A 16,764-nucleotide genomic window follows, 5' to 3' on the forward strand; every position below is an offset into this window, starting at 1 on the left:
CCAACAACCGCTGAAACGTGGCGGTCGCCGAGTGAAACCCAAAAAGAAGTACTTTAAATTGGTACAGTACTCTTCTCGGAACCATAAAGGCGGTTATGGACTAACTGATATTACTTAAGGGTCATTGCCAATACCCTGATTTTAAGTCGGTGGTACTACTACACCTAGTTTTCCGTAAATATCGTAATATCCCTTGGATATGGGGTAGAGGATAGGCGTCCATGACTGTCATCTGGTTGACCTTGGGATAATCGAGGCAAAACCTATATTTTGCTGAAAATGTCTGCTCCAAGGCAATGGGGGAGCTCCACGGACTACTGGAAAGTTTACCCCAACTTGTAACATTTCATCCTTATTAGTAGTGGCCTACATTTCTGGATTACGAGGATAATACTCTCTTCCAGGAACATTTTTAATCGTTTAGCTGTTGTTAATCTACTCCTTTCATACCAGCTAAACGTGGAACCTCCTAAGATATCAGTTTAGTTATCTGGCCCGGAAAGTGTAAAGTCCGGCGATAGGTGTCAATAATATTCCGTTTGGATTCCAAAAAATCTAAACCCAAGACCACGCCAGTGGTTAATGTTGGCAGATATTGACATTTAAGTTCCAAAGGATGGTTTGTTGGAATACCCGATGGATCCATGCGAAATGGTTCCTTGTTCACGTTCTGTCGCCATGCACTGTAAGGGACCCTGATTTATCCCTATTAGAGTCTGGTGTTTTCCGACGTGTGCCTCAGAACCGGTTCTTGGAATCTACTGAAGGCGGTACGAATTAAATTAAATTGGCGAAGGATTGGCGTAACGATATGAGGAAACTGGCGCGATTAATAATGAATATGTTTTGGGTTACTAACGGAAAACAACAGGCAGGACACGATGTAATTCGGGTTTGAAGTGAACGGTTTGCACAATAAGACTCAAGAAAAGGTTGTCAAGCAAAAGGTTAATAAGGTTTTAAGTTATTAAAATTGACCATTAGTTTTAAAACGCCCTGTAGAAGGGCGATCCAAATTTATATCATTCTCATGTAGCATCAAGTCAGTATTATTGATTTTGGAAGTCAATGGAGTCATAGGCGCTAAAGAAAAGCAGTCAAACGTCAAAAATTTTCAAAAATCTTCAATAACTTGAAAACCTTTGATTCTGGGTATAGGGAAATGAGGTATCAATCGACGTAGATTTTCACGTAGGTTTGGAAAATGCAATAAAATATGGGATGTTCCATTTAAAATAAGAAAGTTGCTATCTACAAGACCGGAAGTAAAATGATCATGATAATATTTTCTTTTGATAGATCATGAAAACCATGTTTGAATGCAGATTTTCAGATTTAAATCATTAATGGGAATACTTTGAAGTAAACGGTTAGCGCTACCCTGAATTTTTCTGTACAGCGGCCTAATCAATACGTATTCTAAATTAATATTTCCTCAGCTATTATCTTTCGAAATATCACTATATATGTTTAGTTGCCATATTATTAAGTTATGTTTCCTAAAATTTTCAATACATGAATTTTTGATATTTCCAGTATGATCACCTATTTATATGTATCTTGGTACATTATCGGAACAAAACAAATTGAAAATTTACTATGTGACTTCAAAATTCAAACTTTGTGACCATAATTAAGCAGATCAAACTTGGGCATCGGTCATTTTTTTACCAAATAATTCACGCCACAAGAGTTAATACCTAGTTTAAGTTGAGATGATGTAGTTAATGTAATTAGTGGTAGTTAGGTGGCAATATTACATTCATTAAATCTGGCGTTAATTTCAACTAATGACCCATACGTCATTTGCGACGAACGCATAAATCTGGATGAAGTAGAACACCGCTGCGAGGTAATTAAAGAAAATAGCAAATTCCCGAGGGAATAAAGATATAATGTTATAGAATAGACTTTTTGTCTGGTTTTGCATAGAGATATCGTTAAAAGGAATTAGCCAGCTGTAGTAATTAACTAGGGATCCCTTCGCGATACTGGTGTCTAACATCCAACGTGACAGCTCGGAGGTGACTCTCGCGATGCCAGATCATTAATTTATTTTACAAATCAGCTTATTCGAACCCTCAGAGCTGTTCTGCATTTTTAGACGGGTTCTTATTATATATAAAAGGGAGCTGTGTAAATGAGAAAAGCGCGATAATCCCAGAGACTCCGCATGCTTCAACTAATTACCGAAGAACGCAACCCTTTAGTGTGTGCATCAAGCAAGTTTCTCCAGCGTGTAATTGTAATAATTTTGCTTCCGATACCGTAATTGTGAACGTCACCCCAATAACTAGTCAAGAAAAGGCTTCTCTACGCTTCGGTGAATCACCGCATTTAAATTATTAATGTACCTAATCTCGCACCGACCAATGTCCATCAGCGCTGCCTGACCATCTCATTTGCATGTATAATAGGTAACCCTCGTTTAATTAAGCTTAGCTTTGCAGCCATATCATTGTCCATCTTAAATTTGCTTAAACGGCGCACATGAAAACAATCCTTGACCACTTATGAGTTAACGGTTGAGTTCACAGCCAATATCAATAAAAACGATAATTAAAAAAAATTTATAGGGATCGGGAGTTGATTTCTACTGAAAGCGGGTACGAAGCGCCACTGACAATAAAATTTTCTTTATTCACATTTACTAATTGTGAATTTTCACAGTTAACATCTATGAATGTTATAATTCACACTTAGCAACTGTAAATTTACAATTAGTAACTGTAAATTCACAGTTAACATCTATGACTTTTATAATTCACACTTAGCAACTGTAAATTTACAATTAGTAACTGTAAATTCACAGTTAACATCAAAGAATTTTATAATTCCCATGTAGTAATTGTGAAATTTTAGTAATAGGCTGTTGATTAGTAAACTTGGAAGTGTAGTTGATGTGAGAGAAGTGATTTATAAATTAAGGTTTTTATTGCATGTATACTGTTCTGCAGTTGTGCTTCATTGTGTAGAAAATGGCAGATTATTTAGAAGTAAGTATTGAATGAAATATTTTCATCTATTTAAATTAAATAAAAATCGTAGTAGCAAACAGTGAAAATTCAATGTTATGTATTTATTAAAATATGCTGTTCACGCTTATTTAGTTATTACTTTACATCCCGAATGCCGTATGCATATATATTCTGATCATGAGATTGTGTACAGCTTTGTGTTGTGTGATACAAATATACCTATGTGTCGGATGCTAAAAATTAACAAATTTATTAAATTATTATTTTTAAGGTAAAAAGCGATATGGATATGTCGTTAGAAGACTTCATGAAATCCAGAGGCATTCCTTTCGAAACGTTGGAGTATATGAAGAATGAAAAGGTGAGTTAAGTATAGGCATATTCAATAAAACTATATCGGTCGCGCTATAAATGACATTTGATTTACTACTATTTAATGCCTTATGTTACATTGCTCAGCTAATACGGACTATAGGTATCACTTTCACTATAATCCCACCTAAATTTGCGTACCTTTCATCATGCGCTCAAATGCGTCGTAAACAAAAATCTTTGCGCTATTATAGTTTTTTACAAACACTTTGGAGTATACAGTGTCCAAGATAATGAATAATGATGTCTATCATGGGAATCTCGGAATCTGGTCAAACTAGCGAAAAGTTGCGCAATGAAAGAGTTATTATCACGCTTTAAAGTAAACCAGAAAATGCCGATTACTTTCGAAGATATGCCAGAAAACAGAAATTTGTGCCGATTTGGTTTTAATTTTTTGATGTTACATATTTGAACAGGTACAAAAAATAAGAAACACTTTCTCGTGGCCACTTTTTGAGCTCTACAAGACACCGTTGAAAGCTTTTCTATACAACGTTTAGTTTCAGAGAAATCATCAACTTTACAAATAAATTTCCTGGAAAATGAAACAAGTGTCAGATAGGTATTTTCGACCAATTAGGGCGTTGTGCGCGGGTACGGATGTAATTAGAAGGTTCTGGTTATCTTTAAAGTATGATAATAGCTCTTTAATTACCATTTCTTTTATGGTTTCGGAGATCCTCTGCTCGTTTTCTTGGACACAGTATATATGGATATGGGGTGATGTTATGTTCTAATTATGCGCTTAGTTGTGCAACTTTAACTTGGTTTTAGTTTCTTTATTTTTAAAATCGACAGATACTTAGAACTCAAAAGTTGCAGTGTTGCCCTTCAGTGGGTTGAAATTATACCCCCATATACCTAATAAATTATTCCTTGTTGCTTGTATGTATAATAGTAAATATTGAACAATAATGATAGGAGGGTAACACATTTTGCAAATATTTATTTTAATTAATCTATTCATCTTGATCACATAACATTTTTGGATTCTTTACAGATTGATTGCACATCATTGGTAGTAATGCCCGATGATGATCTAAAAATCATCATACCAAAATATGGAGATAGAATTGCAATAAAAAACTTTTGTCAGCGAAAAGGGAGTTCCAGAAAGCAAAGCTTAATTGAGAGGTTGAAGTTGAAAATGGGAACAAAAAATGCTAGCAATAGAAGCCATTCTAGTGCTAACAGCAATGTTAGCAAAGGTAGTAAAAAAGCAACACGATTAGTAGAAGTGGGTTGGTTATGTATGAGCCCGATAGATAGTAGGTTACGACAAGTCAGAACAAAAACAGGAGGGGGCACTCGTAAAATATCGGTTGATCAAAATAGCAAATGTCAAGAAGTACTAACAAGAGCAATAGATTTGTTTTTTCCATTGGGAAAGTCATCGAAAGGTCCTCTGACTATCTTTGAAGTAGAACTCCTCGACTATAAAAGTAATAAATTTGACACGGACCTTACGGTGAAAGAAATGTATGATATCTCAGCCTTATCAATTTTACGATTCTATTTGGCCACGATATATAAAGAGGGTGTAGAAACACGTGGAAAAGGAAATGATGAAGATGACGTCATTCCATCAACAATAACAAGCAAAGAGGATCAGGACCAGGCGGATATTGCTGAATCAGGATCTACAATTGAAAATACTAATTGTTCGATAACTTCAGCACCACGCCGGTCTGCACGTTTAATGAATACATCAACCCCTAACGATAGAAAACTTGAATCTGGCCTGGTAGAGTTTCTCACGAATTTTGATGGCAGTAATATTGTAAGTAGATGTCATATTCTCTTCATAGCAAGCAATGGCAACCTGCCTATACTAAATAACTATTTGTTTTCAGGACTCTGATGTGATTTATACCACTGACTACACATACGCAAGTAGCATTGATGACCTAAGGCATGAAGATTTGTTTCCACAATTGGATTTTGATGTTACTACTAACCACTCCAATAACGAAGAACCTAAGAGTAATGATACAACCATTTTGGTTATTCATAGGGGAAAGGTATTGGAAGAATTAATTGAAGCTTTCCAACAAACCTTTTTCAACATCGATGATGTCAAAATTACAATGATTTTGCCAAACGGCCAAACTGAACGTGCTGAAGACATAGGCGGAGTGTTCCGAGATTCGTTGTCTGAATTCTGGGAGAGTTTTTACGACAAGTGTACGGTAGGTACACTTCTAAAGGTTCCATACCTCAGACATGATTACAGAGAAGAGCAGTGGCGCGCCGTGGGTAGGATATTGGTAAAAGGGTATAATAAAGAAAATTATTTTCCTATTAAATTGGCACCTGTTTTTATAAAAAGCTGCCTTCAACAGAATTGTGCCGATGAGGAAATCATCTTAAATTTTCTTCAGTTTATCAGCCAATCTGAAGCTGAAACGGTGAAGGCTGCTATCGATGATTTTGATAAAGTCGACTACGATGATCTCGTAGACTTTTTTTCGAACTATGATGCAAAATGGCTTCCCACAAAAGAGAATATAAAGCGGTTAATCAGAGACGTCGCACATAAAGAAATGATCCAGAAGCCTGCTTACGTTATGAAATGTTTTATCCAAGAATTTATAAATACTAGTCTGAACATTGCCAATTTAGAAAGCATTTATAATGATATTAAACCCACGGCAAAGAACTGCATAAAAAAATTCATTGTGGAAGATGGCGAAATGAATGAAGACAAAAACAAGGTTTTAGGGTTTTTAAAGAAGTTCGTGAGGGAAGGAGACGATAGACTTCGATCCTCTTTAATGCGATTTTGTACAGGTTTAAATTTACCCGTAAATCCAATTACCGTCTCATTTAATGCATTAGATGGACTGGCAAGGACTCCCACAGCTCAAACCTGCACATGCCTTTTAACGTTATCAACAACGTATGAGAATTACGTAACCTTTAGAAGCGAGTTTACCAATCTTTTGGAAGCCAATGTTTGGGTTATGGATGTGGTATAATAGTGTTGAATTGTCAAGTTTAGCTTTTCTTACGTACATGTCAATTTTTTTCTTTTTGTAAAATAAATAAATGTTTTTTCAATGAGCAGAATTAACTCTATGCCTACTTTACATCACCTTCAAGTTGAACTGCTTCAAATTGTCGGTAGGTAGGCAGTAGGATCTGTTTTGTCAATAAAATATCAGACAAGTTAAAAAGTCATTATGCAAATACAAATGCAAATACAAATGGTTTATTAATGTAATAAAACAAAAATTAGCTTGATTTAGAACTTTTGATAATACCCAATTGTGATCATAAATACGCTTGAATTGGTTTGATGTTTTACATTGATGATTGCTGAAGCACAAAGAATATTCATCTCTTGTACTCCATGGACTAAAACAACGTGTTTTGTCTTCCATTTAAAGGACTAAAGTAATACTTTTTATACCAGAAGGAGAAACACGCGACAAGGGACAAGAAGTGATAGAACACACTGAAATGTCAAAGTGGTTACTTTTATATGCACATTTTGGATATTGCACCACATTTTATACTTATTATACCTTTTTCCATATATCTTTTTGAATTTGAGAGGCAGTGGTTTTCCCATAGGTCGTTTTGCAAAGCTTTGAACGATCATTTCTGCGCCGTTAGTTTTGAACGAGAATCTTTACTTAAATGAGACTGACTTATTATTCTACGGTCACAATTTGACATGACAAGGTATTTTGATTTTACAATCAATTTTTTCGCTCCAATATGGCGAATTATGATAAGTTGTCGCCACTATCTTTATAAAGTCACTGTATAGGCTGTACCTCCTACTTGACACTGAAAAGGTTGGTCGAAGATCGGGAAGAATGGAGCACTGCCACGCCACGGACCAATCCGAAGTATTGTCGACTTAAAAGAGAAAGCTGTTCGAAAAATAACAATACTTTACACGTACTATAAACTTTTACTTTTCATGCCACAAATAATGAAACAAAGTATTACAGTATAAGAGTTGTGTAGTTAGCCATAATCTAAGATAGAAAAGTAGCATAAAACAGTGAAGTACATTAGCATTATAACACATTTAACAGCATATCTCTCAAAATGATGTATAAATCTACCGCATCATAGGGATTCTCCGGCAATGCTAACTGATTTTCCGCCATAAGAATTGCTGAAAGTTCGTAAACGTCTGAATCGCATGGCTTTTCATCGATAACAGCGCAAAATTCTCGACAGAGATTTATATGTTCAATACTGACTTTGCATAAATAATCTCTCGATTGGTATATTTCGGGCATGTGATACATTACAAAAGGCCGCCCCCTAGGAGAAACACTATTTCTTGATGAGGAGATACGATGCATATTCCACTCAGTGGCAACAATATCAAGTTCTTTCTAAAAATAAAAATTTATTTAACAAATTACGTTTTCCATATGTCATCTTTACTAACCTGGATTAGACGCAAAAAACAAAACTGTATTAAAGACTTATCAAGATAAGAGCCAGAAAACTGTCCATTATCCTTTAGCTCGTGAAAAAGATTGATCCAAAATTGACTGTACTGTTTTCTAAGGATAGCCCACCATGCTTCAATTCGCTGATTTGCGGGACTTGTTCCATATAAGAAAGGAGGTAAACTACAAAGTGGCTCTGAATGCCATTTGTTTTCTCTTAGATACAGTTGTAATTGTTCGACAACTCCATTCTCAGTTCCTAAGTCGGCCCTAACTGTTTTTGGGCACCCTTCTATTGATAGAACTACATCTATGTAGTATGACGCAATTACTCTAGGGTCATTGCTGTTGTTACCCGCTCTTAACCATATTATGTTTCTCGAAAAACCATCAATGCACCCACTTATGCAGATACCAAATGGTTTCAACTTGTCGTAACAATCCATGTGCCATAAGAAGTTCGGTCCTTTATTTCTATATTGCCTGCGGCGTAATCTTCGACGAGTGCGTATTTCAACACCCTCTGGATCAAGAGTTTGTAAAAGTATCCTTACCATTTGTTGCGTCACAACAAGTCCATTTTGCAGACACTTAAGGTGCATCCACCTATATCCATGTAGTTGTCCATAAGTTTCAAGGTTTCTCTTGATAAAAGTAGCAATTGTGATGACATCCGAAACATTCTTTCTTCTGTACAACCCCATTGCTTTTAGTTTTCTTTGTAATGTACGCTTACTAATAATTTCGTTGTGAATAAGATACAGACAAGACAGAATCTCCATCTGCCGAAATCCCAAAGTAAAATAAAAATTAATTACTTCATCCATTAGACAGGTATAACGGCACTGTCAACTAACACTTCTCACACTCTCACATCAACACTACAGTTGCGATTTTACCAATGCACAGCATATAACTAAAATTTGTAGTTAGTAAGTGTAAATTCACAGTTAACAATTATGAATTTGATCATTCACACTTTGTAACTGTACATTCACAATTATTAGATGTGAATTACAAAATTCATAGATGTTAACTCCGAATTTACAGTTACTAATTGTAAATTTACAGTTGCTAAGTATGAATGATAAAATTCATAGATGTTAACTGTGAATTCACAATTAGTAAATGTGAATAAAGAAAATTTTTTGTCAGTGGCGCTTCTACGCTTTCGTAGAAATGCGAGGAAGCAGTCAAAGGAAACGGAGCGTAATATTTCACTTCCCTAGTAATTAACAAAGGGGATCAATAGCTACTTAATTACTCTTATATTAGTTGTAGGGATCGCGGCGATGGTTAGTTGTGGTCATATAATGTACAGTGCTTCGTTGCCATTTACGTTTGGTTGAACGTCGCCCAATTTAATCTCAAATTTAACTCTCCCTGAATAAACTGGGAAATATAAGGGAAATAACAATGAAATCCAGTAACGAAATATCAATTTATCAATTTTATCCAAAATCAAATCAATAAATGAAATTAAATTTCACTCTCAAGACGAAATATTTCCCGTGAATTCCCCAAGATTACGTTAAACTTCAAATAAAACTCGCAGTTACTTCCCTGCAAAAATTCGCATCGCCCATAACGCCAAGTAGCGACCTCAATTCCAACGTTCAGTCTGAAAAATCTAGAGTAAATCGAAATTCCCAAGTCACATGGGTCGGTATCTAATTAACTGATTAATGCCTGAAGGGCCTTGATCCACTCGTAATTCGCATCAGTACGTTTACAGTTATCAATTATGTAACAACTCTAGTGGCATAGTGCCCCACATACCTCAATCCAATAAGAGGGCTACTCGTAAATCAATAAAGGTAGTGCAACAATTTGCAATATTCAGCAACATTCCTAAATGAATGCCGTACCACGCGGTATACATAATAGCCGTACTCACGTACTCAATAAAAAATCACATAAAACTCCGCCACTCTGAGAAAATTTCAGAAAACCCGTCCGATTCAATTGGAATCAAAAAATACATATTATGTTTAATCGCCGAAGTTATGCTAATTAAATGTTGCATTTACGACCACATGGTTTTTCACTTTTTAAACTGCTGGACACTGCCTTAAAGCGTGCTTGCTTGCCATAGAATTAATGAATTCCGGAAAAGGAAGTTAAAGTACGAAATGGTCACCTGTGCGAAAAAATCCCACCAACAGGTGGCGCCAGTAACGAGAGTTACAATTTAAGTATGCCAGAGAATACCAAACAATAACGTACGGTATGGTGCCCATAAAACAAATGCAAGTGTTTGCGTAAGGCGAAAATAAACTGTTACAATATCCGTTTTTTTAAGGGAGTGATATTTTGGGACCCAGTTTCACCGCAAATAAATGTTCATACTAGTCATGATGCGTGCACTAAACAAAAATGCGACTGTGTTGCGAATTCCATAATAGGTAGTTGAGAAAATGCGCGTCCTCCAATTACGTTTTAAACCTGTATAATTTATTGGCCTCGTTAGTCATTAAAAACTTAACACAAGCTTTTATGATTCCTAAAAATCTGCGTTTGCGAATAAATATCAACATCTGATCGAATATGGACATGAATTGTGTTAAAGTTAAGCTTTTGTAGATGCATTAACATTAATTATCACTGACTAAAATCAAAGAGAATATAACGTAAATGGCGAAAATCACTACTCTTTGCTAAAATTAAGCCTTTGAGAAATTATGAATCCAGTTAACGACAATTATGTTGTAAGTGAAACTAAACTGCGATGAAATGTGCGAGCGTCTAATGTAAATTATCAAAGTGTAAATACCCCTTCGCTTGCCTGTTTTGTATTTAACAATTATTTTTTAATTTTATCACTCTACGAATCTAGATTATAATGGGCCGGAGAAATGTGTACTGGATGGAGTAGTTGGGAAATGTTTACTGCAACTTGCTTGGTCACTGGTTTACCATAAAAGGAAAAGGTTTTTAGCAGTTGAGTGAACCTTTAGTAAAAAAGGTTTTTTTTTATTTTCAGGTTACCTGTCAATCGAAATTTGTAGTTCACGTTTACATTGCACGGATTAATTTTAGTGTCTTAAATTGCAGCGACTCTAGTTTGGTAAGATGAGTAAAATCCGTTCCACCCCATATCTCAACCAGTTTTATAACTATCAATAAAATACAACTGGCAAAGATAGCAAGTACTTTCCCTACGCCTGTATACAGGGCTCGGATATACACATGACGTTTGCTAAGAGGATATTTTATTATTTATTTTATTATTTATCATCTTATTTCATTAGGTCGATAGTATCGATTCTTTAATGTGTATATGTGGGAAATAAATTTAGGTTACTTTGCTTTACTTACTTTACTTATACTTATACTTATGCTTTTGCTTTTCCTTTGCTTTTGCTGATTATTATGGACAATGCGAATTTACTGGAAAACGTGCCGAATTCGTCCTGGACTAAAGTACAACTACACAAAAATGTTGAGTTTCCAAATCATGCATTAAAAGTGAAATTGCTGGAGATTGTTGCAAGGTTTGTTTCCTTAAATTCCATGCAGCATGGTGTATTCGTAGTAGGTAATACTTTTAGTTTCGAGCCTAAAAATTTGTTATGTCAGAAACAAACCTTCAATACGGTATGGTGCTGATAAGGCGGCATTAGAAAATGGGCATACGGTACTATGATTGCTTCCCTACCATTTCGTTTTATATTTCAAACAACACTATAACCGACACATTGGCGAAAAAGGTTAAGCAGATAAAATTATTTAGATATGTGGCAACAAGCCACATTGATGCAGTTACACCTGGAAGCACTGGAACTATTTGTGGCTGTTGAAGTTGGAAAAGTAAAACAAAGACATCAATAAACCACATTAATATATTAAAAGCTCGAATGCGTTTCGACAGCAAGACTGTCATTATTACAAATGATACCCCCAAGCAGCACTATCTGTATGGCTGCCAACATACCATTTGTTGCATCTTTGAATAAGGTATAATAATTAAAGGATTACATGATGCTACGTAAACATACTTAGTGGTGACTTCATAATACACTGATGACGCTGATGATTGAATAACGCCTTGTAAATGTCAATTATAAAATTTTTTGAACTGTTGTAAATGTGGAAAATTCCAAATTCCAAAACATTTTTGAACAATGAATAATTTCCCTAAGGGAGAGGGGGGGCACCTATAAAAATAGGGTTAGACAACAATACAAATGCCGAAAAATTAGGCAAATATTCGAAAAATTGATAGAATTTTTTAAAAAATCCGAAAAAACAAAAAATCAGGATTAGACAAATTAAAAAAAAACTGTCTGTTATTAATAACGTTTGGCGTATTCAATCAGTTCGATCAGGAACGGCATAATTTCATCAATTTTCATGATTTCTGTAGAGGGATATGTATAAAAGGTAATGTTCGCAGACATTCTTTGTGAAAAAAATTATTAAAGTAAACTCAAGAGTAAACCTAATTTGTAAGTTTTTAACAGGAATCCCTAGTTAGTATCCCGTTAAATGAATAGTTTGAAGGGGTGCCGTGTTTCAGTTTTAGATCACAGCCAACCATCAACAAATAGTTATTTACATAAAAGTCCGGAAAATGATACATTACTGGGGAGGCAATATTGAAGTGCGAGGTCTCAGTCAGATAATGACATTTTACTGACGAGTTTTGTATGAAATTTTACCCAAAATCGTTTTCAATACAAAATTTCAATTTTTATATATAACTTTTTTGTGTCTCCCTGCTTCAAAGCTTTGTTTTCTGTAGCCAAATTAGTCCAGAAAGTTATGATTTGCTGGCCTAGGCCGGCAAAAATATCACTAAAAATTGGTTGGTGGAATTGATTTAATTTGCAATGACAGTTCTAAATTTAAATTAAATTGTTAGAATGATAGGCATATTTTTTGTGCAAATTCCATTTTAAGCACTTTATGGCTTGGTAGGTAACATAGTAATACGTATATGTAAATGCGGTAGGTAAGTATACCCTAATCAAGAATTGTAAGTTTCACTTACAAGTTTTCGTTTAGTGCGGTTATGACACTTGTACATGTTTACCGATGGTAAACTTACGGTTTATGGCAAAAACAGAGAGCTAATTGAAAGTATAGGAAATTGAAGTTTACCTACTTCCACACTCGATGCCAGGAATGCCAACAAATGGTTTCGCATGTAAATTAACGCAGTCAAAAAACACAACACTAAACGGATGAAGAGTAACGACACTATATGATTTGTAATTATTATTATTTCTGCCATTGTTAACATTAAACTGTATACATTATTCCATAAATTATACATATATCTACAAGCAAGTATATTTCTCTGAAGATGACAGTTTCCGAAAAGGAGGTGTACGCATATGAAAACGGTTTCTTGTCGATATCTATGCTCATATCTATAATGAAAATTTCCGACATCAGTTACTTCCGTGTAGTAAGACGATAATAATCAAACGACACTGCATACACCAAATTGTAGATTTGCACGGAGCAATCATCGGCCCTCTTGCTGCTCTCCTCGTAATCGACAGCCAACGAGAAGTAGATATCCAAACAAACTTGTTATCATTCTTATAATGTAATGGAATTAATATGATAAATCAATTTGCAAATGAAAACATTGCAACCCAATTCTCAAAATAGGTGTAAGCCGTAAGCACTAGCTGAAATTGAAATACATTTCAAGGTTATGTTTCCCATTGAAATCAACTTACTACTTATTAGTTTTAGCGCAGCTTCTTTTAAATGTTATGAACTTCTTAAGACTGGGCTAAGCGTTTTAGAAATTTGTAAAAATAATTAAATTAACGTAAATGCTTTGTTTATTCATTTAATCACAATTAATGTGGAATAAACACTGGTAAATATCGGTTGTGAATTGACATGCTTGTGCTACCAACCGCCAACTGTCTGTGCTACCAACATAACATCGAAATATTGGAAATTTGAATGCAAGTATGACGGCTTATTATAGGAGGTAGAAATATAAATTTTAAAATGAACGTTGTTCCCTCAAATTTTTTACTTCGACACAAAAAATCTTGTGTATTACACGTCCATAAAAATGTTTTGCGAGTATTCGTATTGCAACCTTACTCACACTCGCAAACATCCATTTTCTGGACTTGATACAAATAACTATTGATTAATGTCAATCTGTCAGTGACGTCTGTAAGGTGACGGTGCGGCCGGTAAAGTGACAGGGGCGGCCAGTAAAGTGACAAGCGGCAGGAAACGTAGTCTGCTCTGCCTCTGTCATGGAAACTAAAATTTCCTAACAGAAAGTAGGCATGAAAATGAAGGTTTCAGGACGATTTTGGGTAAATTAAATTGTGTATTAAAAAGATGATCGTTCCAATTAAAAAATTTTCAAGACTAATATAAGGCGAATAATTTTGTCTGAATCAAGTATTCCGTTTTCGATTTCTATGATGCGCGCGCCTACCAAAATAATACGAAAGCACTTTTTTTTTCTTGAAAACGAACCTTTTATAATGTTATTGGAAATGTAAAACGGAATCAGAAACTCAAATAAAAAATAAGAAACCAGGCGTCCATGTCCCGTGTAACTGGAGGTGCTGCCGTATTGAAAATTTAGTTAAATTGAAAATGATGGAATATCGCAACGCAACACGGAAAATTATTATAGAAATTAGATTTACGTATCGTAATAGCAGGTGCGCAGTTGAGCGCTCTAGAATTTGGTATCTACATAAAAGTGGTAAAAATTATCGATGAAACTCTTAAAATTTACGACCCATAACTCCTACGTTCACCACATAAAAAATTGGATCATCAGCCGAGCACATAAAGTCTCTGGGACACGAAGGCCGCCGTATGTCACGACAAAAAAATTCAGACTCGAGAATTTCAGCTATTAATAATATGTGACATATTTCGCGGTACGTTACCACCAGAGTGCATGTTTTATTTATTTCTGGAATGTGTAGTAACCTAAATTTACGCGGACTCTTACAGAAATAAGTCGGCGAATTTATACTTGGTTTTGTTCGCAAATGACGCGCGAAGCAGAGCTCTTTTGCGACATCGGTTATCGATTTTGAAAGTTCGACAACGGCAGCGCCTCTAGCGAATATGTGCGAAAATGTGATACGCCGACCGGGTCAATATTTAAATAGTTTGTAGTTAAGATCGTGCGAGGGCGACACGTGTATATGCTGTAGATGGAATGTAAATCGTTCTCCCAATGTAAGGTAGATGGAAGCATGAATCAGAACGAGGGTGGTTTAGTTTGAATTTGTTCCACGAGAAGGAATATGCTTATCAAAGTGTGTAGATGTACTGCTTATTTTTATACGAGTATTATTCATAATTTCCACCAGCATAAAACACGCCATCCATACCTACGTTAGTTTCTTACAACAGAGTATATAAGTTGTAACTTTGTGGGTTGAAGGATAATTTACTTACTACCGAAATAAAATGCCTAGTCGCATGCATTTTCAATAAAATTTTACGAACACGGTTACTGAGAAAAAAACTGGCAGATGAAATTAGTCGCGCCTATTAGGCTATTAGAAATACTTGAAGAATTTTTGTGTGTGCCAATAAAGAAAAAAAACCATATCATGAACTATAATACTGATAAAAAAAATGTTAAAGGCTCCAGAAAGTAATATATTATGGGGAACGAGATAGTAGAAATAACAGGATGAGATAGGGGGGGGGGGGGGGTGCACTGCAACATACTGCACATATAAAGGAATGATAACATGATGGTGACTATGGTCACATACAGTGTGGCCCTTTCATAACTGAAAATGGCTATTTTGTTTACTAAAGAAATACATAAAACAATAAGGTTTTCTTTCCAAATGAATTATTTTAAAGTATCGCCACCTCCTATTTTGAGAATATAGCTGACGCAACTGGATACTAGTGTAACTGTAACGTATAGCGGAAGGTACAAATTAAGGGGAAACGAAGACGATGACGCGACACGACTGGAAACTTGTTTCTTCTTTATTCACCAACGATTTAACCATATTACGCAAAACTCACGGGCAGCTGTTTAAACTTTTTTTGATAAACGTGCGCGCTGCCGTGACTTACAGTCAATTTTTTTTCCTTTATTCGCACCTTGACGCACATTACCCCGCGAATATTGTTCCACTGTCTAATCCTCCACCATCTTCAACTTAAAAAATACTTACGCCCAACTACGGCTTCGAACCTATAGAATTCTTTTCTTTTCACCAACCACATTCCCAGAACAGCAGTTCCCCTGCTATAACGACGAATGTGATTCAACCGGACTGTCACGTACATCCCATAGATTTCGTCTTATGGCACAAAATTTGGCGTTTCTAAGATTTCACATTCAAAAAAACATAATCAGGACCCTAATCTATGATTATTAGTACGAATAAAACAAATCGAAAAAATTTAAATCCGTTATGGGGCTCCCGTTACAAATAGAAACAAATGCAAGACGGTGTGTATAAAAAGGGCCATATAGATCCCCAAAATATGCGTGGTTACAAAATAATATATTTTTGGAGCTTTAGCTGTATAGCGAGGACAATCTTTAAAACAATTTAAAAGGAATTATAACACTTTTCTATGAAACGCCGTTTTAACATTTAATGTGCAACAATACTATAAACTTAAAGTAAAGTTTTGCCAGAATTTCTATCTTAATGATAAAATTAAATAATTAAGTTCATCTTAATGATAATTTTAAATCATTCTTTTTATCTAAATGATAATTTCAAATCATTTTGTTATCTTGTTGATAAAAATAATTCACATTTGATAAAATAAAATAATTATTTTTATCATAATGATAATTTTAAATTATTTTTTTTATCTTGTTCATAATTTTAAATAGCAAAATTTAAATTATCAACAAGATAAATTTAATTCTTCCGCCATTTAGGATTATTTTAGATAATTTTAAATAGCCACATTTGCAAGTCATAGCGAAATGGAAATACGCTGTTTTATAGGGAAAAAGAGAGAAAGGCAGCGTACAATTATCTCAGATAATTTTA

The 16,764-nt window shown here is 34.9% G+C and overlaps 2 protein-coding genes and 1 long non-coding RNA gene across 3 annotated transcripts; 2 read left to right on the forward strand and 1 right to left on the reverse strand.

Annotated features, from left to right (window-relative positions):
• Positions 1-4,562: 4,562 nt before the first annotated feature.
• Positions 4,563-6,000, forward strand: LOC116174149. Its single transcript, XM_031491971.1, has 3 exons — positions 4,563-5,133; positions 5,207-5,542; positions 5,587-6,000. Exons 1-3 carry the CDS (start codon positions 4,606-4,608, stop codon positions 5,611-5,613), a joined length of 891 nt encoding a protein of 296 aa, XP_031347831.1. The 5' UTR covers positions 4,563-4,605; the 3' UTR covers positions 5,614-6,000.
• A 1,294-nt stretch (positions 6,001-7,294) lies between these two features.
• LOC116174713 lies at positions 7,295-8,797 on the reverse strand. Its single transcript, XM_031492683.1, has 2 exons — positions 7,768-8,797; positions 7,295-7,711 (listed from the first exon to the last, which is right to left on the reverse strand). Exons 1-2 carry the CDS (start codon positions 8,596-8,598, stop codon positions 7,385-7,387), a joined length of 1,158 nt encoding a protein of 385 aa, XP_031348543.1. The 5' UTR covers positions 8,599-8,797; the 3' UTR covers positions 7,295-7,384.
• A 3,804-nt stretch (positions 8,798-12,601) lies between these two features.
• On the forward strand, positions 12,602-12,829 carry LOC116173004. The gene is made up of 2 exons (XR_004145826.1): positions 12,602-12,725; positions 12,779-12,829. It is a non-coding gene; the product is annotated as an uncharacterized LOC116173004 (long non-coding RNA).
• The last annotated feature ends 3,935 nt before the right edge of the window (positions 12,830-16,764 follow it).

Source organism: Photinus pyralis, unplaced genomic scaffold (assembly GCF_008802855.1).
Source record: "Photinus pyralis isolate 1611_PpyrPB1 unplaced genomic scaffold, Ppyr1.3 Ppyr1.4_LG6, whole genome shotgun sequence".
NCBI classification, from domain to species: Eukaryota; Metazoa; Arthropoda; class Insecta; order Coleoptera; family Lampyridae; genus Photinus; species Photinus pyralis.